Source organism: Hemicordylus capensis, chromosome 1 (genome assembly GCF_027244095.1).
Source record: "Hemicordylus capensis ecotype Gifberg chromosome 1, rHemCap1.1.pri, whole genome shotgun sequence".
Taxonomy (NCBI): domain Eukaryota; kingdom Metazoa; phylum Chordata; class Lepidosauria; order Squamata; family Cordylidae; genus Hemicordylus; species Hemicordylus capensis.
Window position 1 is genome coordinate 437,186,375 of NC_069657.1, and position 23,737 is coordinate 437,210,111.

Sequence of the window (23,737 nt, forward strand, 5' to 3'; positions counted from 1 at the left end):
GCGGGGGGGAGGAGGAGGAGACAGAAAAAAAGCGGATTCTTGGCTTACGGGAGACAATATAACGGGGGGAGCAAGGTAGAGAGGACTGCCCCCATCTTCTCAGACGAGAAGGGGCTTCGCCTATCGCAGGGCTGATGATATCCGCAGAGTCCCGGAGCACTTACCTGCGAGTAAGCCCTAGGGAACGCAGTGGGACTTGATTCCAAGTAAACGTGTGCAGGATGAGGCTGCATAAGTTCTGGCTCTGTAGAACTGAAGGGTGGGGGGAACTTCTCGCATCGCGCCTCACACTTTACCCAAAGTGTCAAAACTCTGTGCTTGACTCAAGGATTTGCCACATCTCTGCCTCCATAGGAAGGGGCTTTTCAAATGTGAAGTGGCCCCGTTTCAGTTCGTGTTCTCTCTCTCTCTCTGGTTGAGCGGGAGCTGCTACCTGTCCTTTGCTTGAAAAACTAACACTAACTCTCATTCACTTTTGGTATAGCTACAGTGGATCATTTTGTTTCATAACTTCTTTAGCAGGACACCATTGCAAATCACATCTCCCTTCTTGCCCTGGATTAATTGATATCTGGAATAACTACCATTAATTCATTCTCCTTGCACTGACCGGATCCGAATCAGTTTGTCCACTCAAACAGCAGTCTTAAAGTTGGCTGGCGTTAACCAAAGTTTTGCACTAACGGTTTGAGTGGATTAAAAGTTGGTAAAGTACAGGTTAACTTTTTTCCTTTGTGCATCAGACTATATGGGTGAATAGGGTGGTGTAAGATGTGTTCATGATTATGAGTTTATAATTGGGTTGTGTTAACTATATAGTATAAATTTGCAAAGATAGAAAAGTCTAACCTACTTCCCTGGACAACCTGATTTAGGATGATAGACTGGCTAATTTGTTGGGCAACCTTGAGGATATATTGCCTCTTTATCTGGATGCTTATTGTAAAAGTTCTCCTCTTATGCTTATATTGTAAAAGTTCTCCCCCATAATTCAACATTATGGAGATTCCTTATTCCACAGTCTTCCAGGTAGAGAGATTGCTGCTCTTATCTATTTGGGTGATATGTCAAGTTTGTTGTTTCTGTAGAATAGAAAGACTTCTGTACCAACACAGTAGCTTTTGTAATGAGTGCCTCTCTAATGCTAACATTTTCAGGAAGATGCTGTTTTGAAGGTTTTGCAAGCAGCAGACTTATTAAAAACTTGCCAAGAATTGTGTAGGACTAGCGAATCCTGCTTTCACTTGCTGGGTATTGGATTTGAAGGATTGTTTCCGTCTCGAGGTCCAAAGATTTAGCCTGCTTTCCTGGTCTTTGCAACTACCCTAAACTTGTTTTGGGATGTATTCCTAAGGCTCATTTTCTTTTGGATGCTGAGAAGTGAAGCTGGGTGGTTCATTGTGGTGTTGGTGGTGACTCTAATTTGGCCTATTCTGTATCTTGCATTTTTTGTTAACCAGCATGAGGCAAGAGAACAGATATGAGAAAAATAGTGGGGATGGTATGGTTGGGGACTGGGAACTAATTCCTTGATGGAAGAGGGAGAACCTGTCTGAAATAAATGTTTTTTTAAAGGAGAAATTGTCCCCACATTTTAAGCAGGAGGGGAAACATTTTGAGACAAAAGCCAAGTGCAGGTGAAATGATTTTGAGAGTCAGGGCTCAGACCCAATTTCTGCCGATCACACTAGTTTTGGACATGTCACTTGTTTCTGCCCTGCCCAGCAGTTTGCTTCCAACAGTGGCCAGTCAAACATCTCTAGGAAGCTCACAGGCATGACTGAGTATAACTGTGTTTCACTGTTTGTCTCCAGAATCTGGTATTCGTAGGTATACTGCCTCTATATATGGAGGCTCAATCTAGCTGTTGTGGCTGATAGGAGAGGCTTCAATGGGTAGAACTGAAGGGGAGCAAATAGAAGTGGGTGGAACCAATGAAGGGGCTTTAAGGTTGGCTTGGAACTTGGAGCATTCCCTAGCCATGAGTAATATTGTTCATTGTGACTTTTTTGCTGACTCTGAGGAATCTGTTATACAAATGTATCTGGCTATGTATTTCTCAACAAGGAGCAGTCATTGTGTGTCTAAAATGCACTTGTGTGTGTGCTGGCACGCTTCTTTCTCCCTCTTTGGTAACATTTTAAATTAAACTTAAGCTAAATTTCTGACCTGAATGAGAAGCCCACCTAGGCAGAAACGCCTGCTGCTTAGGGGCAGTAGATCAGGAAGCAGCCAATATTGTTTGAGAAACGTTACATGAATAACACATTTGAATAACACCTAATACAACGAGCTAAGTTTCTTTCCTTAGGGCAAAAGGAACATTAATGCCATAAAAGAACTCTTCGGACAAAGTTGTGATCCTTCAAGCATCTGCCCGTATCTTTCTATATTTTAAGCTACCTGCAATGATGGGTTGTCCACAAACTGAACAAAATGCCTCTAAGTAGCAGCACCTGCCAGACTGGAGTACTAATTCAGGTAGAACAGTTTTGCTGATCATTTCAGAACAAGTAAGCCAATGGTAGTCAATTTTCCATCAAGAAAGGCAGAAGGGAAGCAAGAGGTAGGCATTTGCAAAGTGCAGGAGCTTCAGTGCCATCTTAACTAGATACAAACACGTTCTTCGTATTCCTGTTCTATAGGCAGGGCCAAGGCTGAGAGACACTGAGCATCTCAGAAGACCTAATCATAGTTTATTGGGTTGTGAAGACAGCCCAAAGCCTGCAGAATCTGTGCACTAACCCTTTGGCTCTAGTGTGGATTGTGCCGTTGAGTCAGTGTCGACTCCTGGCACCCACAGAGCCCTGTGGTTTTCTTTGGTAGAATAAAGGAGGGGTTTACCATTGCCGCCACCTCCTGTGCAGTATGAAATGATGCCTTTTCAGCACCTCCCTATATCACTGCTGCCCAATATAGGTGACTACAGATGTATTTACTAGGCACAGTCTGGGCAGCACACCGCGGGGGGGGATTTGAACTAACAGCCTCTTGCACTCCAGGCAAGCTGCTTCCTTGCTCCACCACCACAGCTGAGCAGTGACTTAAACATCCCGGTGTCATTAGATTATAACCCCATGCATAGTCCAAACCCAGAAGCTGTGGCTTAATTATTTTTCAAATTGGGATGGGAAACCAAGAGTTAATTACAGTTAAACCAGAGCTCCCAGGTTTGGATAACACATGAAACGATGGTTTAAGGAAACCAGGATGTTTCCTCGGGCTGTGCATACCAATTGAATACCAATGAGTCTCAGCACCCGCTAATAATTCCACGTGGAGGCAGGTTCTCCCACTGTGGCCATTTCTTAACAGTTCCTCCATATCTGGTGGATGCGGGGCTCTTGTTCAGGAACAGGAACTCGTGGTCACTGCTGGGAAGGTGTGCAGGGACATCTGGTACCAGTGTCCCCTCTAACAGGGATTTCCAGATGTTGACTACATAAATTATGTTGACACATAATCTCCATGCAAGAGCCGTTGCAGCTGGAGATTCTGGGAGCTGTAGTCAACAGCATCTAGGAATCCCTGTTAGAGGGGACACTGCTGGTAACTATAGTTCCCAGATGTCCCTGCATGCATTCCCAGCCAGGCCTATAGGCTCCCATTCCTGTAAAAGAATCCTGCCCCCCTCCCCACCCAGCACAGTGCTACAGATTCATTTGTGTTGCCCTAATGTGTTTATCACAGCTCCACAGTGAAGTCAAGAAAGTGGGATGGAAGAGAGATTGTGCAGACCCAGTAGGCATTGGGTTGCATCCATAACCCAATAAACCATGGCAGTCTAGGCTGTCTAAACCAGCCCAGTGGATCACCCAGTGGTTTTATGGCTCTTCGGGATTCTGAGCCCTGTACTTGAAATCCAGCCATGTACTCCCCTATTCCACGCTGGCTCTAAATCTGAGTCTTGCTGCTTTTCGTGCTTGGGTTGGTTGTTCACTGCTATTGTGTATTGTCATACAGGAGCTTCTAAATGACTTTTGTTTTTTGTGCAGCTTTAGAAGAACTGTATACAGTGGTGCCAAGAGTGTGAACCACAAGACAAACGTTTCTGTGGCTATGTGAGGTCAGTTTCGGACTGCCAAGCTACAAATCTCTAGGCCAAACTCTCAGCTGGCACCTAGCCCCAGAGCTTGTTGTGGTTGATGGCAGCGGAAAGTTTTGTCTGAAAAGCCTCCAAGGTGGCTGTACAAAATGTGAAGGGAGGGAGAGGTGGAACCTCAAAGTTCCATCAACACATTTTGAGGATGGCGGATCATGTGGCTTGGTTGCTTAAGTCCCCATTCCTGGCTTACAAAATGCTTTGCTTCTGTTCTGCTGACTTAGAAAGGGCAGAAGTTTTTGGGCAGGCTTGTTTGTGTTACTAGCTGTGATTGTAGTTGTCAGCATTTTCCATTGCAAACCACTGTTCATAGTGGTTAAGACATCATCAGAAGGGCTGGGAAGAATGACTGTACTTCGTTGCCTCCTGACCGGCATTCCTACTAAGTTGCTAGCTAGTTTTTGTGTTTTAGCCAGCTTTCCTTGGATTTATGCAAGCTACTGATGCATAGCTATCTTTCTCTTTCCCGCTTTCCGTGTTTGTGGCAACCTTGCATTTAGCTTGGCTGTAGCAAATAATAGTTCTTATTGCCAAACCTACCATACCTTGATGTGTAGCTTTGATGGGTGTGTGGGGTTTGTGGGGGAGGGGGCGGTTTGTGTGTACGTACACACATACTTGCTTCTAAGGCTGCTGGCAGGAACCAAGAATTATTCAGTGGATAACACTTGCAACTTTTACCAATATACACCAAGAAACGAGGTCAAAACAAACAACCTGAAGTATTATGACTGTTGTAGATGAGCCTTCATGAGTAGATTTTCTTATGTTAAAACTTGCCTCAGTTGAGTGAGACTGCATTATTGTCTGATAATGGTCAGCAGCTTTATTTGAACTCCTCTTGAGACACTTAAGATTTCTGGCCAGCTGGAAGCCAGTCTGTCCTTGTTATGAATGGCACTTGCATTCTTGTCATTTTTTTTGTTCCAGTAGCCAGGACTGTCTGAACTCTGCTGAATAAAGAGATTAAAATGTCTGTGCGGAAGCAACACAAACTTTACACAAAAAACTGAATTATGTGGTAAAGTTCAAATGAATATGTCTCTATATTTGTTCATTTTGTAAAAATTATTCTGCTGCTGCTAGTCATGGGGTGGGGTTGGAGAGCTCTGCTGGACACTGAAACCAACAGGCAGAAGTTGCCCACACACTTTTGACATCAGTTAAGAGAAGGCTAGAACAAGTCTGTTTTGAAGCTAAGATTCTCAGAGCCAAACTAGATGCAATTAGGGGCTTTCATTGGGATAGTGGGGAAGAGGGTTTTTGACTCTTGCTCCCCTGCATGGATACCCATGTGTTTTTCCCTTTAGAGCGAGCAAGCTTCTTGGAGGTGGGAGGTGATCATGAATCAGGGAAACAGCACAGGAGTGAAACCTTGATGCTGTTCACACACACCCCCATGAGAGATTGTGAGAAAGGGCACTTTCTCTTTCTGAATCAGCCCTCACCCCCCATGGCTGCCATTTTTTTAAAAAAAAATACAGTAGATCCTGTTCACAAATGTCCCATGTCATATCTACTTTGGCCGCTGTGATACTGAGTTCTATGCATATTTCCAAGTTCTGTATTTGTGTAGAATATGTGTACACATTCTCCATTAGATGCATTTCATAGAAGATTGCTTATTGCCAAATCTTCTCTGCTTAAACTAAGATGGAATGTCCTCTTTATCTGAAAAATCAAGCCATTCTTTTAAAAAAGTCACTTAAACCTTTGTTTACATTTTAATTTTAACTAACTTAAAAGTGTTTGAATAAATCTTAAAATTCTTAACACCGGGGTACAAAGTTGATGAGATGTTTGGCCATGGTTATTATTACACAAACCTTAGAAGTGTGTTTCTGCTTTGTATGTTGTGATGGAAAAGAGTGTATTATTATTCAGTAGAAATAGTTGTGGTTAGGGAGGAGGATAAAAATAGTTTGCCACTGCAAAGTGTATCCAGAAGTTGAACTTGAGCAATAATTGGAACGTAAATTAAACTAGCAGGAAATTCCAAGTTGACTGGCATGTTGTCCTTATTTAACATGAACTTTCTGCTGCTTCTTGGGTAATACTGGGGGAGAGCATTTATCTGAGGTGCTTGAACAGTTAGAGCACTCCTTGTCCCCCACAAGCATTGAGGAATTCCAGGGGTCGTGCTGCCTGGGTCTGGCTTCCCTTGGAGGCATGTGGTGGTCTGTAGTAGTTGGCTTATTTAGGAACATAGGAAGCTGCCATATACTGAGTCAGACCATTGGTCTATCTAGCTCAGTATTGTCTACACAGACTGGCCATGGCTTCTCCAAGGTTGCAGACAGGGGTCTCTCTCTCTCAGCCCTGTCTTGGATATGCCAGGGAGGGAACTTTGAACCTTCTCCATTCAAGCATGCAGGTGCTCTTCCCAGAGCGGCCTCATCCCCTAAGGGGAATATCTTACAGTGCTCACACATTTAGTGTCCCATCAAATTCAAACCAGGGTGGATCCTGTTTAGCAAAGGAGACAATTCATGCTTGCTGCTGTAAGACCAGCTCTCCTTACACATATACAATTGGACTGTTAATGAAGGCAAGCAGGATGTGCAACTCCTACCAGACAGAAGATCCACTAGTGCATATCAGATCCTATAAGAGATACCATTGTATCCCAAGGTGCATTTGGCCAATTCTCTTTTCCGGAAAACTGCTGTTCTCTTCTTGCTCTCCTTGCATCAGCCCCTCTCCTTACCTTACGGAAGTTCACCTCCTCTAAACTCAGAAGAGGGTAACACTCGCGAGATCTGGAGATCTCCCTGTTATTAGCTCTCATTAAGGAAATATCAGCTAGGCATCCTGGACTATTGGCAAAGAATCTTCCTAACACAAGAAAAGGCTGTCTAGCAGCCATTAATTATTTTATTTAATATATTTATATATCGCCCAATATCTGCATCTCTGGGTGGTATTCAACAAAAACAATACAAATCAAACAAAACAAAAAATGATAAAAACATTAAAAGCATTTAAAACTTAACATTAAAAACTTCTATATATTTAATTCTTTATTTATCTTCTATATATTTAATTCTCTTAAACATACCCGTTGCTAATCCCATGTGTGGCATCTCTGACAAGAGTTTGAGAGCAGCTGCTGGACTAGCGATGGGGGGAGAAAATAAGGGGAGCGGGTGGCGGTGTGGCCTGGCCCACCTAGTTAAAACTATGAATCTTATTAAAAGCCTGGGTGAACAAATGCCTTTTAAATGCCTCCAGTGCCTTTTAAAACATTGCCAGAGATGGGGAAGCTCTTATTTCAACAGGGAGTACATTCCAAAGCCCGGGGGGGGGGGCAGCAACAGAGAAAGCCTGTCCCCAAGTACCACCAAACAAGTTGGTGGCAACCACAGGTGAACTTCTCCAGATGATCTTAGCAGGTGGTGGAACTCATGGTGAAGAAGACGTTCCCTTAAATACTCAGGGCCTAAGCTGTTTAGGGCTTTATAGGTAATGACCAGCACCTTGTATTTGGCCCGGAAACCTATCGGCAGCCAGTGCAATTCCTTCAACACAGGAGTAATATGGTCTCTCCAAGATGACCCAGAGACCAACCTGGCCATGACCACATTCTGGACCAACTGCAGTTTCAGCCCCACGTAGAGTGCATTGCAGTAGTCCAGTCTGGAGGTTACCAGCATATTTACCACTGTAGTGAGGTTGTTCATCTCAAGAAACAGATTCAGCTATAGCAAACCAGTGCTACTTAAAGAGTAATGGCCACTTTGCATATAGTGGGATCCAAATTCATTCTCTAGTATCTCCCAATATAGATCTGAAGTAGCAGAGCTCGGAAAGGTTCCTGATACTTAGTCTGGTGTCTTTAAAGGCACGCAGGGGAGTAATGCAAGCAAGATTTAATTCAGTGTGCCTTTGCATAAGATACTGCATATTTATGTGTCTGCTTCGGCTTGGTGAGATCGGAGAGCCAACATTGCAAGTTACCCCTGCTTGTAATATTGTTGTGGGCCTGGCCATAGGATTGATGTCCAGATGGGCTTGCCATGTATCCTGCTTGAAGAGTAGGCAGGTGGTACTGTGGTCTTCCATGTAACAGACCAGAACGGCATGGAGCAAGTTGTTCATTAGAGGCACAGAATTACAGCCTGAAATATAGTTCTAGCTGGCTTTGAGTTACTGTTGTCAGCTTGTGCATATGGCTTTAATTAAAGGACAGAGTCTTCAGACTTACTTGATGATGGGCTACTTGGCTTCAAGGTGTACATCTGCATACTTGCACTTTGAGATCCCTTTCCCCTACACTTCCCTTACATTCTACCCTGGTCTTAGTCCTGTACTTTATGCCTTAAGCCACATTAGTGATTTTAAAATACAGGTTTCCACACATACTAGTAGCCTGCTTGAAGACTGGAGCCATGTTGGCACACCCTTACTCTCTCTTCTGTCTGTTGTTTCTCCTCCTCCCCCCCCCCCATGGCCAATATTTACAACTTCACAGATTTTTCAAAACTTTGCATTGAAGGTGGGCCAGTTCTGGTTTGGTCAAGCTCCTGCGTGGCTCTGGCATCACTCTTAGTCCATTAGGGATCCAGACTGAGCCCCTGCTGGTACCATCTGTGACTGTGAGGCTTGTTGAGTGGCTACAATTGCATGCAGCAGGAGCAAAGCTCTCTGAGATTTCCCCTGCTACATCACTCTTGCTCCTTGTATTCCCGCATTCCCTCTTGTATTGGCTTAAAATAATCAAGTACAGTCCAACAGGGCTCTCATAGGTTAGGGCCATGTTGGGGAGAAACGCAAGCCGAACCAAACAGCTTTATCTTTCTGCAAAGTCAATCTGATATCTGATGACTCGCAACAAGTACTTTGGCTCTCTGGAATCTGCCTCCAGCACCTGAAGTTAAGTAGTAACTATAGCAGCATCGTTGGGGTGGGGATACAGAAGCACAACAACAAATACTTATATATACTGCTTTTCAACCAAAATTTCCAAAGCAGTTTACATAGAGAATTTTGTTTTTAAGAAATTGAATTAGTACTGATTAGCTAAACTGAAAAAGTATTGTAGGCTACAAGTCTGGCTATAGACCTCCTCCAGCCTCTAAATACCAGAAGGGGAGCAACTGCAGAAGAGAGGGCACCCGCCCCCTTGCCTGTGTGCTTCTCAGAGGCATCTAGTCAGCCACTGTGGGGAAATAGGATCCTGGACTCGATAGGCTTTGGGCCTGATCCTGCAGGGCTGATATGTTCTTATGTTCTTGCATTGTTCTTTAACATGTATATGTTAAATCAACAAGGTTCCACAAATTGACTAGACTGAGCTTGGTAGTAAGGCTTGTTTCTAATGGCCGGTGAAGTTTGGCTTTCTTGCTTCCTGCTCCTCAGACTAAGTGAGGCCTTCAGGAGAGTCTTAAAGACCCATCTTTTAAGCATGGCTTTTAATATCTAGTTTTAACTTTAGTCTAGTCTAAATGTTTTGTTTTATTTTAACTGTTTTATTATGTGTGTTTGAAACTGCCCTGAACAACTTTAGGAAGAGTGGTATATAAATTGAATGAATAAATGTATGAAGTGTGCCTCTATTTTTTTGTACTTCCTACCCAGAGAGGGTTTTACAGGGGAGGAATAGAGAACTTGTGTTTGCAGCAGTTGCTTCCCTCTAACCTGTGACACTAATACTGCCTCCCCACAGCCTGGTGCCATTTTGAAAGAAGCACTTGGCTTCCCTATGTTGCTGGAGGCTTTTTAAAAATGCATTGCCTTGCAGTGAAATATACATTGAGCTTCCTCTGCTGGTTGCCAGAACCTAGTTTCTGGTTGCAAATGGAAAGTTTGTGTTTTTAGTTTTTTAAATCTCTAGTAATCAGTACAACGATTTTTGGGGAAAGGAGATTTCTGATGTTTCTTTCTTTTGAGATGTTTAGCTGGCTCTGAGGCTCACATCTGATTGGCTTTCCTTTTGAGAGAAGTTACCATTGTGGTCATGAAGCAGGCTTCAACGTGTGTTGGTACAACTAGCTCAAGAGGGTCTTTACACCTATTCTGTGCTATGTCACACAGCAAACGGCTCTTGAAACCTGAAGGGGGGATTCAAAATCAGGTTCATGAGATGGCACTGAGATCAGTTTATGAGAGAAAAGTCAAAAGCTTTCCTGGTCTAGCACAAGCTATGTGCCTAAGCAACTCTTTGAACCTTTGCCTCTATCTCTTGGCAGAAACAAGGTTATGACAGTACAGTTCTTCAACAACCCAGATCTGTAGCAACCCGATTGTGCACCGCCCGGGGACTTTTTTTTAAGGGATGGGGTATAGAAATGTAAGAAATAATAAACCCCCTTACCTCTGGCTGTGCAAATACAGTGTGGTGAAGCAGGAGAGGGTTTCCTGACCTAGATCTCTCCTAAGTGTGTTAAATCCTCTAGTAGAGCTGCCACTAGTCTCCTATGAGTCAAAACTAACTTAACTTAAGGATCATGTAGGCTGAGCAAGCCTATAGAGGGGCAGAACAGAGCAAGTTTCCAGCCCAGAGTAAGGTTAAATCAATCACAATCTAGTTTAAGTAGATATAAGAAGCAGGACAGCGGACCTTGGGTTAGGGCAGTATAAAAATGTGCTAAATAAATAAATAATACAGATAAACAAGGCAAAAATGGTTAAAATGCACACGTGAGGTACCTTCCTTCCTGTCTGGTGTTAGACAGGAGGCTCAATAGATCTTAGGTCTTAAGTTGCAGTTTGGGGGGGGGGAGTTTGCATCATGGTGTGGTCTGAATGCTCCTACGAGCCTTGTAGCATGGTCACAGCTAACAAAGCTAAACTAACACAAAAGTAATATTCTGGAAGCAGCAACCTCAAGAGCCCCTCTGATGACCAACTACTGATCAACAACACACAAAAGCTGGCTGTTTCCTTTATTGGGAAAAAGTTTGCACATCTAGCCTCTAGCAGGAAAAGAGTTGAAGTTAGGTGCTAATTAAATTTCTCTTCTTGTAGATGGGCAAAACATCCTAGGGTCCAAAGGCTTATTTCAAAAGCTAAAGGTCTCCCTCTGACAGTAGCAGGTTTTCAAACAATAGGAGTACCCATTAGCATGGTGGTTTGGGTAAAGTAAAGTTGTGCCGTCAAGTTAGTGCCAACTCCTGGCAACCACAGAGCCCTGTGGTTGTCTTTGGTAGAATACAGGAGGGGTTTGCCATTTCCTCCTCCCGCGCAGTATGAGTCTTGTGGTAGCAAGCATGACTTGTCCCCATAGCTAAGCAGGGTCTGCCCTGGTTGCATATGAATGGGAGACTTGATGTGTGAGCACTGCAAGACATTCTCCTCAGGGGATGAAGCCGCTCTGGGAAGGTTGCAAGTTCCCTCTCTGGCTTCTCCAAGATAGGGCTGAGAGAGATTCCTGCCTGCAACCTTGGAGAAGCCGCTGCCAGTCTGTGAAGACAATACTGAGCTAGATAGACCAATGGTCTGACTCAGTATATGGCAGCTTCCTATGTTCCTATGAGATGATGCCTTTCAGCATCTTCTTATATCACTGCTGCCTGATATAGGTACCAGTGGGGATTCGAACTGGCAACCTCATGCTTGCTAGGCAAGTTATTTCCCGCTGCACCATTAAGTACTTAAGAATAATTTGAGGCTTTTCTGGCATAGAAACACACATGGAAGACATATGATTCTCAGCAGGCTTGTGAGAGATAAGAAAGCCACAAAAGAACAGCAAGGCCAAAATGGCTTTTATTTTTATTTATTTATTTATCATTAGATTTATATGCCACCTATCATTTAAAAAAAAAAAATCCCAAAGTGGTTCACAACATATTTAGAAACAGTGGGAAACAATTAAATCAGTACAAATATTAATATCAAATATCTATATAATTATTTCTCTTAGCTGCCTACCGTGGGGATGTGTGTCTTCGGGGTGGAACTCTCTGACACACTGTGAGAGCTCCCAGCAAAGATGGGACCAAGGATGGAAAAATTGGGGCCTGATTGGGAAGGAGCCGCACGAGGGAAGTGGCAGGCCAGGACGCGATGGGGAGGTGGCGGCCCCGGCCACGGTGGCGAGGTGGTGGCGAGGTGAGGGTGGCTGGGCCTCCAGGAAGAGGAGATGGCCCAGGAGGGGATGGGCCAGCCAGAAACTGCAGGTGGGGAGGCAGGGGGATGGACCAGCCCGGGCAGGAAATGCTGGCCCCAAATACCACACAGATGTTCTGTGCAGGTTCGGCTAGTTTAAAATAGTACCAGGCCCTGGTACTAGAGATGCTTGCTGGAGATGTGTACTAGAGATGGTACTAGAGATGCTTGCTAGAGATGTGTGAATCAATTCAAGTACAAATCGATTTGTACTCGAATCTAGCGGATTTGGGCAATTTTGAGACGGAACAAATTGCCCCTGTGGTCCATTGGCCAGATTTGGGTCCAAATCGAATCGTGCCAGATTAGATTTGAATCACTTCGAGATTTGGATTCCTCCTATCATTTCCTCAAGATTCCCAGTTTTCATTTTTTTTAAAAAAAGGCTAAGCCCTAGCCCCTGCAGAAGTGGAGTTATGGAGCAAAACATGCAGCCACCATCTCCTAAGCATCTGGACTCCTCAGTGCACAACAACTGTTCCTCAATCAATCCCTGTTACCGGCTCCCCCATTTCTTCTATTCATCCTGACTGTCCCCGGACAGGGCCAGCCATCAACTGCCATGTGCCAACTACACACCCCTTCCACCCGCAAGGCAGCGGGGTACTACTCAGTTTACGTTCCAGGAATCCCTTCAAGTGCCCAGACTCCCCAATGTCCAATAACCTTTTCTCACAATGAATCCGTATGAGGATTCATTATGCACCAAAGAATCCCAACACCCCGCAAATTCCTAAAACATAAACTGAGCACCCAGTGGCCTGCGGGGTAGTTGGCACTTCTAGAAGTGAGGGGTGTTCTGATATGAAACTTAAATGAGCTGAACAAAGGCCCATTCTGTTACATATAGCCTTCATAGTTTCCTAATTCCCTCTGCTTCTCCCTTCATCCACTTTTAATCTTTTTGCCCTCTGGATCATGAGTGCTGGTGAGGGAAGCTGGCTCTTGTGGGCTTCCAAAGCACCCAGCTCATGCTGATGAAACCTCAGTGGTGGTTCCTTTTATTCCTGAATACTTGGTTACTGCAATCAACCTGGCTAGGGCTTCTACCACCTGCAGAGGTACCTGTATTGCCAAAGAGGGTGAGAGAAAGCTGCTTCTGCTGTACCCCACCCCAGTGCTGGAAAACTTCAGGGTAAATGTAGGAATTTTAATGTAAACTTACCGTACTGGGTTCGCCAAAGTATTGCAGTACACGCAAGCAGTAAGGCATCGAACACAAAGCATTTACTGCCGGATGAGATGGTTTGAGGCTTATAGAAATACCATAGGATTAAAGCTTAACCACACTTATGGTGTTGCTCTTAAGGAAGCCTAACGTTTTCATCACAAATTGGGATGCAAAATGTTAGTAGGAGTTCTCTAGTTGATAGGAGCTGCACAATGTATAGAGTTGGGTACAGGGTTGTGACAATAATCTGATGTTGCTGGCATTGTGGATTAATGGGTGACATAACTGGTTAATTGGAGTGGTGCCCGGCTATCATTGTGCTTATGTCATTCAGTTCTTATGCTGGAGAAACAAGCATATCAGGGCTCTGCTTTTTAAGGTTAATGCAGAATAGGGAGGAGTCTTTTGTGAAAGTTTGCCCTCTGAGAAAAGGACCCCATTCTTGATTCTCTTTTGAGCATCAAGCATTTTGAGCATTAAAGGTAAAGTGTGCCGTTGAGTCAGTGTCGACTCCTGGCGCCCACAGAGCCCTGTTGCTGTCTTTGGTAGAATAAAGGAGGGCTTTACCATTGCCTCCTCCTGCACAATATGAGATGATGCCTTTCAGCATCTTCCTGTATCACTGCCGCTGACATAGGTGTTTCCAATAGTCTAGGAAACATACCAGCGGGGATTCGAACTGGCAACCTCTGGTTTGATAATCAGGTCATTTCCCCGCTGCACCATTAGGTAGCATTACTCAGTAGTAAATATGTTCATCTGTAGTGCTATGTGTGGCTCATTCTTTCCCATCTTTTGTCATGTGGGAGAGGGGCAATTGCCACATACTGTACTATGAAAGAGTATAGCATGAATTTTTAAGGTGTCTGCTTTCAGCCACTACAAAAAAAGCAGTTTAGGTCATTAGACCCACTCCCTGTATCTTATTAGGATATTTCTCCTCTTGATAAGTGTCCTGTCAAAAGAGGGAAGGATCCAAAGTTTGGCAGCAAAGGTGGCATCACCCCACTTTTTTTTTTGAACGCTGCTTTTTGGGGAGAAAACTGTATGCTCCGTCACCTTCTGCTACCAATAAAAAAGGTTTGTGTGTTTGGGGGCAGGGACTAAGAACCAGGGGTCATCCAGTGGAACTGATTGGCAGGAGATTTAGAGTGAACCAGAAGTACGTACTTCTTGGTACAGCACACAATTTGTGGGATTCACTGCCACAATATTTGGTGATGGTCACTAGCTTATTTGGCTTTAAAAGAGGATTAGACTAATTCATGGAGGATCGATCATAAAAACATAGTGATAGTCCTACTGGATCAAGCCCAAGGCCTGTCTGTTCTAGCATCCTGTTTTGCATAGTGGCCCACCAGATGCCTCTGGGAAGCCAGCAGGCAAGAGGAGAAGGCATGCGCTCTCTCCTGCTGTTGCTCCCCTGCAACTGGTATTCAGAGTTGCAGGAGAGTAACAGCAGGAGAGAGGGCATGTCTTCATCTCTTGCCTATGGGCTTCCCCGAGGCCCAGTGGCTACTAATCATGATGGCTATAGGTTGCCTCCAGGTTCAGAAGCAGTATGGCTCTGAATGCCCCTTAGAGGGGAGTGGCAGCAGGGGGTGGGGGCTTGCCTTCAGGATATGCTTATGGGCTTCCCGGAGGCAATTGGTTGCCTGCTGTGGGAAATGCAATGCTGGACTCGATGGCTCTTTGTTCTGATCCAGCAGGAATCTTACGTTTTAAGCAAGATGCCCCTATATTGCAAGAGCAGCTGTTAAAAGTGGAGGCAGGAGTGCCTTTTCTTCTGTGGAATTTTAAATTGCTCATGAAATTGAAACTTTAAAGGATGGAAACTGGTGAACTTAATCAGCTGGTAGGGTATGTATTTACATTTTAACCCTTGCATTCTAATGCACAGAGTTCTGCTATTTGACCTATATTAGCACATATGCTGCTCATAATATATAAATTGCAAACATGTGAGGCATTCTGCTCCAAAGGGCAACGGGAAATAGCTCTTGTAAAACAGGAAAAGCTATCAAGAATACATCAACATTCAAGTCATAAATTATCTCACTTTTATTGTGTGTATATAGTTAGAGAGATCTTTATTTTGTTTTCTGCATTGTTCAAATAAGCACCCCATTGCACACACCCCCGTTCTTTTTGACAGAATGCATCAGTGCTTTAAATACATTGGAATAATGCATCTAGTTCCTTGACTTTTTTTGCAGAGACCAAAATATCACCATGTGACAGTTAATAAAATTAAATAGAACATTTCAAGTGTTCAAAACATGTCATGAATAGAGAGATAAACCTTAATGAAAGTTTGTAGCTGTGGTAAAATGGTGTGGTTTTCCTCAGTGAGGGGGTGGAAATAGAAATTTGGGGGAAAATTTGAAATACATGCAACACTTCATGAAACCTAAACACATAATACATTTCATGTGTAACTTTGTTAGCACGTAAAGTAGTATTGTCATAGTCATGAGATTTAAATGTATACATTCCTTTCTCCTGCTGAGATTTACAAATATATTCAGATATGAAGCTTCAAGTTGCTGCATCCAAATATACCTAAATATAGCTTTGTGCCCATTGGAGCAATAGGTAAAATTAAAATGGACATTGAAAATTGAGACCATTGTTGTTGTAAATAAGCAAGTTTTTATTATCTGGGTTTATGAAGAGTGGCTGATATTTGGCGCAGTAAAATGTGGGTGGTGCAAGCCTGCCCACAGTGTTGTTGGATGGCGCTGGTGCATTGCTCCTTAAAATTGCACAATCAGTTTCGCGATGTTGTGCCCATTGGAAATGATGGGCATAGCATCCCACAACTGCAGTTGCACAACTTTAAGTAGCAGTGCACCAGCCTTGTCCCGCAGGTATTGTTTGAAACACATGCAGCAGTACAAGAGGGTCTGTACCATCTGACCTCTACACAGAATGCTGGCCAGTGTGCAGCCATCAGACAAAAGGTATTAGAGAAAAAGCTCAGATAAATGTTCTTGTAGTGTCTTAATAAATTAAATGGCAAAAATATAGCAATAAATCTGTATATTCAGTCTAACTTTATAATTCAGGTGGCGCTCGTTATTCACAGGGGTTCCATTCCTGATCATTGTTGTGGATAATGGAAGTGCAAATAAGGAGACCGTAACCCTATGGGATTTGGGGTGTTAGGTTCCTTGAGCTTGAAAAATTGCTAAAAAAGCAGGAAGGGAGCAAAAATAAGGGTGGAAGAGCAGAGTACCTTTGTAGTGAACAGCGGATTTAAGCCCAGCCGTTGTCTCAGAGCAAGTCCATGTGGGGGAAGGAAAAATGCAGATTCATTCTCCCCATGTTCGTTCAACAAAGGCTATTTCTTTAAAATTAACAGTTTCTTGGTAATCGCTGCCACCACACCCTAATTAGAGAGTTTAACTTCTCCCTGGATTTGAGTGATTTTCCAGGGAAACTCGCTTCCTCTTTTACCAATGGAAAAATACAAAACCCCTTTCATGTGCAGCTTCCACATGGTGGAAAAACTTGGTAGGTTGCTGAACAATTAACCTTGATACGTGATTGCACCAGAGTAAAACCCCTTTTCCTGAGTTAAAAATCCACTCAGAGGCAGGTAAGATACAAAGAATCAAAAAGAGAAAGAAATTATTCAAAATACTACAGCCTACTTCAGTCTGAGGCTTTCCCAAGTTTTAGTTACAGGAAACAGGAACTCAGTACTTGCAAGAATACTTCAAAAAGCACTCCAGCTGATATTTGGAGCAACACATTTTAAAATCATGGTTACCCAGTTGCATAGATGATTCAAAAAGCACCCCCAGTTGCAAGGAACCCTTAAAAGCCCCCTTATAGGGTACAGAGTCTTTTACAATGCCCTAGTTGAAAGGAAAGGGCAGAGGCTCGGTTTCTCTTAGTTTGTTGTGTTACAAATAACACCCCCCCACACACACACAATAAACCAGTTGTAAGGATTTGCAATAGCACGAAATCAAAGAAATCTGATGCAGGCCACCTAACACATGGTTCCCTGGGCAAACTTTTCCCTGAAGGCAAAGCCCTGACTTCTTTCCTGAACTCACTAAATCCATGGTGGAAACTTCAAGTTTCCTGCAATCCTGTGTCTCAAAGATCTGCAGATGTCCTTCCCCTGAGAGAATTCTTCAGGCTAGCTTTTTGACCATGAGGCAGCAAAAGCACCATTGCTGCTCTTCACTAAGACTTCCACCCATCCTCTCTCATCTCCTGCCTGGCTGCCGATGCAAACCAAGACCCCCTTACTTCTTGCCGCCAGACCCTCGAGGTCCCGGTCACCATGTGCTGCGTAGCTGATCCCCAGAGGTCACTGCCTGACAGACAGGACAGGGTTCACTTCTGGTTCACTTTTTAGGGTAAGGAAGGGGCCAATTGCTGCAACCTTGTTCTTCAGGAATGCCCCACAAATTCTCCAGATTATCTTACTTTTTGTTTTGTTAAACAAAAAGCCACAAAATGGCTCTGTGCTTCAAAATGGCGGCTAGAAATGACATCATAAGTCATTTCCGGCCATTCAGGAACCATGGATAGGTGAAAATTGCCTATATTTCATGCCGTGGATAAAGAAACTGGGTCTCTAAGACACATCCTCGATACATGAAACTGTGACCCACGAAAGGTAGGTCATAGGGACTCCTGTGGTACTATTGAGGACATACAACAAAATGTTGCTATGTATCCCCAGGTCCTAATAAGAGTGCTTCTGTTTCAGGACTCCAACAGTTGGAGAAAGGAGCCTTTGCTGCTTAGGGTTGATGGTGTAGGTGTGTGGGGGAGGTTTCAAGAAGGGGGAAAGGGAAAATGTCCCCCCCCTTCTAAAACCTTCCCTCACTGGGCTGTTAGAACACTAAAGGGCTGAACCAGAGTGCTTTATTTATGTATATTAAGTGTGGGGTGGGTAGGTTTCTGGAGCATAGAAAGGGGAAAAGGTGTTCCCCTTTCCCCATCTCCATAAACCAACCTGTTTAGCATGAGGGGAAGTTCCTAAACTGAATGGCTGGCAGGCAGGCATCTTCCACCCCACTCCCAATGCTATAAATTGTTATACAGGGCAATTCTCCACTACCACCACCACCACCACCAGCAGCACCAGCATTCTATGGCTTAGCTGCCTTCAATGTTCATTAGTCTTGGAAGTTAACTGAACATAGGTCTTTTGTTCATGGGTGGGTATTAATCTTTTTCATTTTAAATTACAAACTAAGTTACTTCTGGGCACATCGGGAATCCCCCCAACATACCAAATATTCTGTTTTGCTTCAAGTTGATAGTGAGTGAACTCAAGTGGTTGAGTGCCTGTTAGTATGCAGATAATGATGTGCACAAAAGTAAAGTTGCAGTTGTGGGCATGCTTAATTGAGGGTGAGCCCCATTTTATCTGTTTATACATTTATATCCCAGTCTTCTCCAAGGAGCCCAGAACAGTGCACATGGTTATAGTTATCCTCATAACAACCATGTGGAGTAGATTGGCCCAGAGTCACCCAGTGAATTTCATAGCTGAATGAATCTGGCCCCCTTGGTGTAAGTCCAACACTCTAACCGCTATGCCATGCTGGTTCTTGTCATTGAAATTGCCATGGTCCTGTTGAATTTGCTGGGACTTGCTTCTGAGTAAATGTTCATAGGAGCAGGCTATGGGTGTCCAAAAATAACTATAGGGAGAACTAGCTGTCTTGAACCCATATCTTGTGTATATCCTGTTCTATTCAAGTAAGTATATCCTTAGAAATCCTAGCACAGCTTAAGTTTTTCTCTAATCAGTTTTTGAAAGATCTATAGTTTCTAATTATGCATTTTTGTTAAGAGTGTCATGGATGTTAAAAAAAAATTGATTGTTTGGATGAATTGAGAGAAGCTTCTCAACACTCTCCCTTGCTAGTTCTGTTCCTTGATTGCATATGTGTGTTCAAATCGGCTTTTCACTTGGTGCAGAAGACTGAGGAATCTGGGGCAAGTCAGAAGTAAGAGAAGTCAGAGTTTGTATTGGACAGAGCAGCAAAGTATACAGATACTTTCTATGTCAGCAATATGATTTGCTGCTATTTTTTTTTAAAGTGACCTTTTAATTTCCTTTCATTTGCTTACTTTAGCACTGCATTCATATTGGATGTGATTTTTTAATGCTTGTAAGTCATTTTGAGTATTAAGTGGAAAAGTGGGATAGAAGTAAATGTTCTTCTTTGTGGTTTATTTTTCTTTTGTCGTGCAGTTTTTGGGGGATTTTAATGGGAGAAGATGGTGCGGAGGGAAAGGTGTAAGCCCCTTCCTCAATGCCACAGCCCCAATTTGAATTGCTCCCCCATCCCCATGACTGCTTTTGATATTTTATTTACAGATCTACTGACTTGCATCTAATTTGGCCCTAAAGGGTAGCCCCAATTATTGGATATTCTAGAACACATGAGAACTATTGTTCCAGTAATTACGGTTTTTCACAGTTGCCAAATACTTATGCTTCGGTCAATGAACATAGGACACACGTCCTACAGATAAAATTGCCTCATATGGTGTTTATAATAGCATTCATATGCCTGTTAACAAGACTATAGTTATCGCTTATTACTCTGCCAGATATTATATTAAAAACACAGTTACTTGATTTTTTTTTTAAAAAGGAGGCATTCAAACTGTAGAATAGTTCTACGCCATGCAAATACTGAGAACAAATAGGTTTCATCTGTTGAGCATTTCAAAAGTAACAGGCAAGTTTGTTTCACATCCCTGACTGTCTTTAAGTTCTGGTGCATGTCAGCACATGTCCTTCAGGGCAGAAAACAGTCTTTCTACCAGCATGTGCGGTGCTGCTGATAAATTACAGTACCATGTATGAAGCAGGACATAGCCCAAAAGAGTCTGTAACCATCTGTTTGCTGCAAAAACAGTTAGTTTTGTGTCCCTAATGTTTCAACTGATTATGCAAAGCCAGCCTTTTCCTTTTGGGTTATTGGTACTTTGCTAGAGTGTGGTATTATCTGTCTTGAGGTGAAGGAGGTACAGAGATCTGGGGTTTGAAGAGTTGATGCATGTATCTGTCAGCAACTCACATTTAAATTACTTTCATTGTTATGGCTGTATACTTCTAAAAGTCACAATTCCTGTTCCCAGAGTTCCTTTTTTTGGAAGGCATAACAGGCTAAATTCAAGCCAAAATTTGTGGTACACATTTATTTATTATTTATTAGGAAAGATAATAGAGTGTTTTCTTACTTGTTTGTGTGTCTTGTTTTTTCCTGAACAGATGATTTGCAAGTAAAACTTCAGCTGACTTCTCCAGCTTGCTGCAGCAAGATGTTTACCACAAATCCTACAAACTGGGTTACATTTGAAGATGAACCAGTTTTCCAGTCTCCTCAGAAGGCAGGTGGAAGTCATAGTGCCTGCAAAGCAAATGGACTTAATCTTCTTTTGCCTAAGATGCGTGATTCTTCAAGCCAATCATCTTCTTCTAACAGTACTCCTCTCTCCTCTCCTGTAGTGGATTACTACTTTACTCCTGGGCCTCCTAGTAACTCTCCGCTTACTACACCCACCAAAGATTATCCCATAAGCCCCTGCTTTCCCAAGACTGGATTTCACCTTCTTTATCCTATTCCAGAGTTGTCATCCAAAGTTAATCTTCTCCCACTAGCTGGGCCATCCTCTAGAAAACTGACCAGTCCATCAGAGACAGAGCATCACTCAAATATCTCTGTTTCTAAGCCAACAGAGGGCGCAAATGCAGCTCAGCCAGAAGAAGATTCATTAGAATCACAATCCTTCTTCCAATACATTCAAAACGACTGTGCTTTCTCTAGTCCATTTTGGTCAGAAGATCTACCAGGTGCATCTTCATCCACCTCTGATGTGCACAGAAAGGATATTAAACTTGAAAACCATTGTTGCCATGCCAAAGAAAAGGGAACATTGCCTGATCAGAAGAGCCTCAATCAGGGATCTTTCAACTATATTTGTGAGAGGCTTGAGCACTTGAAAACTGATACTTCAAATAATGAAAGGACGTTGACTGCCATGCCACGTATGTACACAGGAGATGGCTTCTCTTCTTTCGTTCCACACAGCCTCTTCAGGAGTTGTAGAAAAGAAGGCTGGCCTTTCATGCTGAGGATTCCTGAAAAGAAGAATATGATGTCCTCAAGGCAGTGGGGGCCTATATATATCAGTGTTTTGCCTGGAGGAATCCTGCAAATGTATTATGAGAAGGGCCTTGAGAAACCTTTCAAAGAATTTCAGCTGCAGCCATTTTGCAGACTTTCAGAACCCAAGCTAGAGAACTGCAGTGTGTCTGGGAAAATCCATACCGTGAAGATTGAGCATGTGTCGTATGTGGAGAAAAAGAAATATCACCCCAAAGCTGAAGTGGTTCACGAACCAGAGATAGAACAGATGCTGAAGCTGGGGACAACTGATTATGACGACTTCACTGACTTCCTGGTGATCGTTGAAGAAGAGTTAATGAAACTTCCTGCTCTTTCAAAGCCAAAGAGGCATTATGAAGAGCAAGAAATGACACTGGAAATAGTGGACAATTTCTGGGGAAAGATCACTAAAACAGAAGGGAAGCTAGTTGAAAGTGCTGTCATCACACACATTTATTGCTTGAGTTTTGTGAATGGAAATACTGAATGCTTTTTGACACTAAATGACTCTGAGCTCCAGAAGAGAAATGAACATTACTTTGAGAAGGAGCCAGAGAAAAAATGGATTGAAATCCTTGACTATCACTTCCATCAGTGTGTTAAAAAAACAGAGTTTGAGCAATCCAGGATAATTAAATTTACACCCCCTGATGCTTATAGGTTAGAACTGATGCGTTTAAGGACGCAGTATAATGGCTCTGAGCTTCCATTTTCTGTTAAGGCCGTGGTGGTAGTTCAGGGAGCTTATGTTGAACTTCAAGCTTTCATAAACATGTCCTCTTCTGCACTGGCTTCAATGCATTCACATTCCATGAAACACTGTGAAAATATTATGGTGCACTTTCCTGTTCCTCCACAGTGGATCAAAACTCTCTGGACCATGAACCTCCAAAGACAGAAGTCCCTGAAGGCAAAAATGAACAGGAGGACCTGTCTTGGCTCCCTAACCGAGATCGAATCTGATCCTGTAATCCAGGTCTCAACTGGAACGGCTAAATATGAGAGTGCCTATAGAGCCGTTGTGTGGAAGATTGACAGGCTTCCAGATAAAAACTCAAGTAAATATTTGGTTTATGTATTTTTTTTTAAAAAAATGGTAGAATATTGGGATGAAAGAAGCTTGCATTTTCTCATGGTGGCTTAACAATATGGCACCCAGGGATGTTGGTAGAATGTATGGCAACTTGGAGATAAAGGCACTTGTTTGTTTGTTTGATTTCTATACCGCTCTTCCAAAAATGGCTCAGGGCGGTTTACACAGAGGAATAATAAATAAATAAGATGGATCCCTGTCCCCAGAGGGCTCACAATCTAAAAACAGTGAGCCCTTTGGGGACAGGGATCCATCTTAAAATACTTGACACTATGTATGTGAATCTTGCCTTACTGTGTAAAATACTTGCTGTCTGTTCAGCTGGGTGAAAAAACAAAGATGTCTCCTCTGGGTCCAGTAGTGGCCTCTCTGTGGTGGGGGAGGCAGTAAAGGAGCTGCAGGCACAGCTCATTCCTGCTCTGCTCCTGTCTCCCTGCCCTGGCTGTCTTGCTCTGGCTTGTCTCGCTGGTTGTCACATAAACCCTAGGCATGCAGGGCTGGTTATTCACCCAGTTGGGGAACTGGGCGAATAACCAGCCCATGCACACGGCGGCAGGCAAGACAAGGCAGAGAGAGGCATCTGGGCTGGGGAGAGTAGAGGAGAAAGGAGCTGCACCTCTGGCTTGTTCATATCCACCACCACCCCCAGTGGGCCGCTGCTGTCTGGATCACACTTCTCTGTGCTCCAGGAACTTGCATGTGTCTCAGTGCACATGCCCCTGATAACTGAACATACCCCTTGCGAACTGAACAAAAGAGGCATCTTTTATAGTGGTGATTCTTTTTATTTAGCAGGGGGAGAGCAACTGGCTATATCCATCCCCCAGCACAGCATCCCTCCAGAGGCTGTTTCTGGTGTTGATCTTTTTGTTTCTCTTTTAGATTGTGAGCCCTCTGTGGACAGGGATCCAACTTTATTTATTTATTTGTATCGATGTAAACCGCTTTGGGAACTTTTGTTGAAATGCAGTATATAAATATTTGTTGTATTCGTATAATACCAGGAGCTTTCCCAGACAGGCGGCTTGACTAGGAAGGGCCTAATGTTAAGCTGATCTGAGCAATGCACCAAAGTGCTACTTTTAAAGGAGGCATATAATATG

The 23,737-nt window shown here is 43.3% G+C and overlaps 1 protein-coding gene across 2 annotated transcripts in view; it reads left to right on the forward strand.

Moving 5' to 3' along the window:
• Window positions 1-23,737, forward strand: part of STON1 (stonin 1) — a 34,697-nt gene that overhangs the window by 377 nt on the left and 10,583 nt on the right. Inside the window, exon 2 of one of the 2 annotated variants that reach the window (XM_053243969.1) lies at window positions 20,644-22,599. The exons of the other annotated variant lie outside the window; for it this stretch is intronic. Within the exon in view, the coding sequence (XP_053099944.1) occupies window positions 20,644-22,599 (1,956 nt within the window). The remainder of the gene's footprint in view (window positions 1-20,643; window positions 22,600-23,737) is intronic. 2 annotated transcript variants of the gene reach the window in all.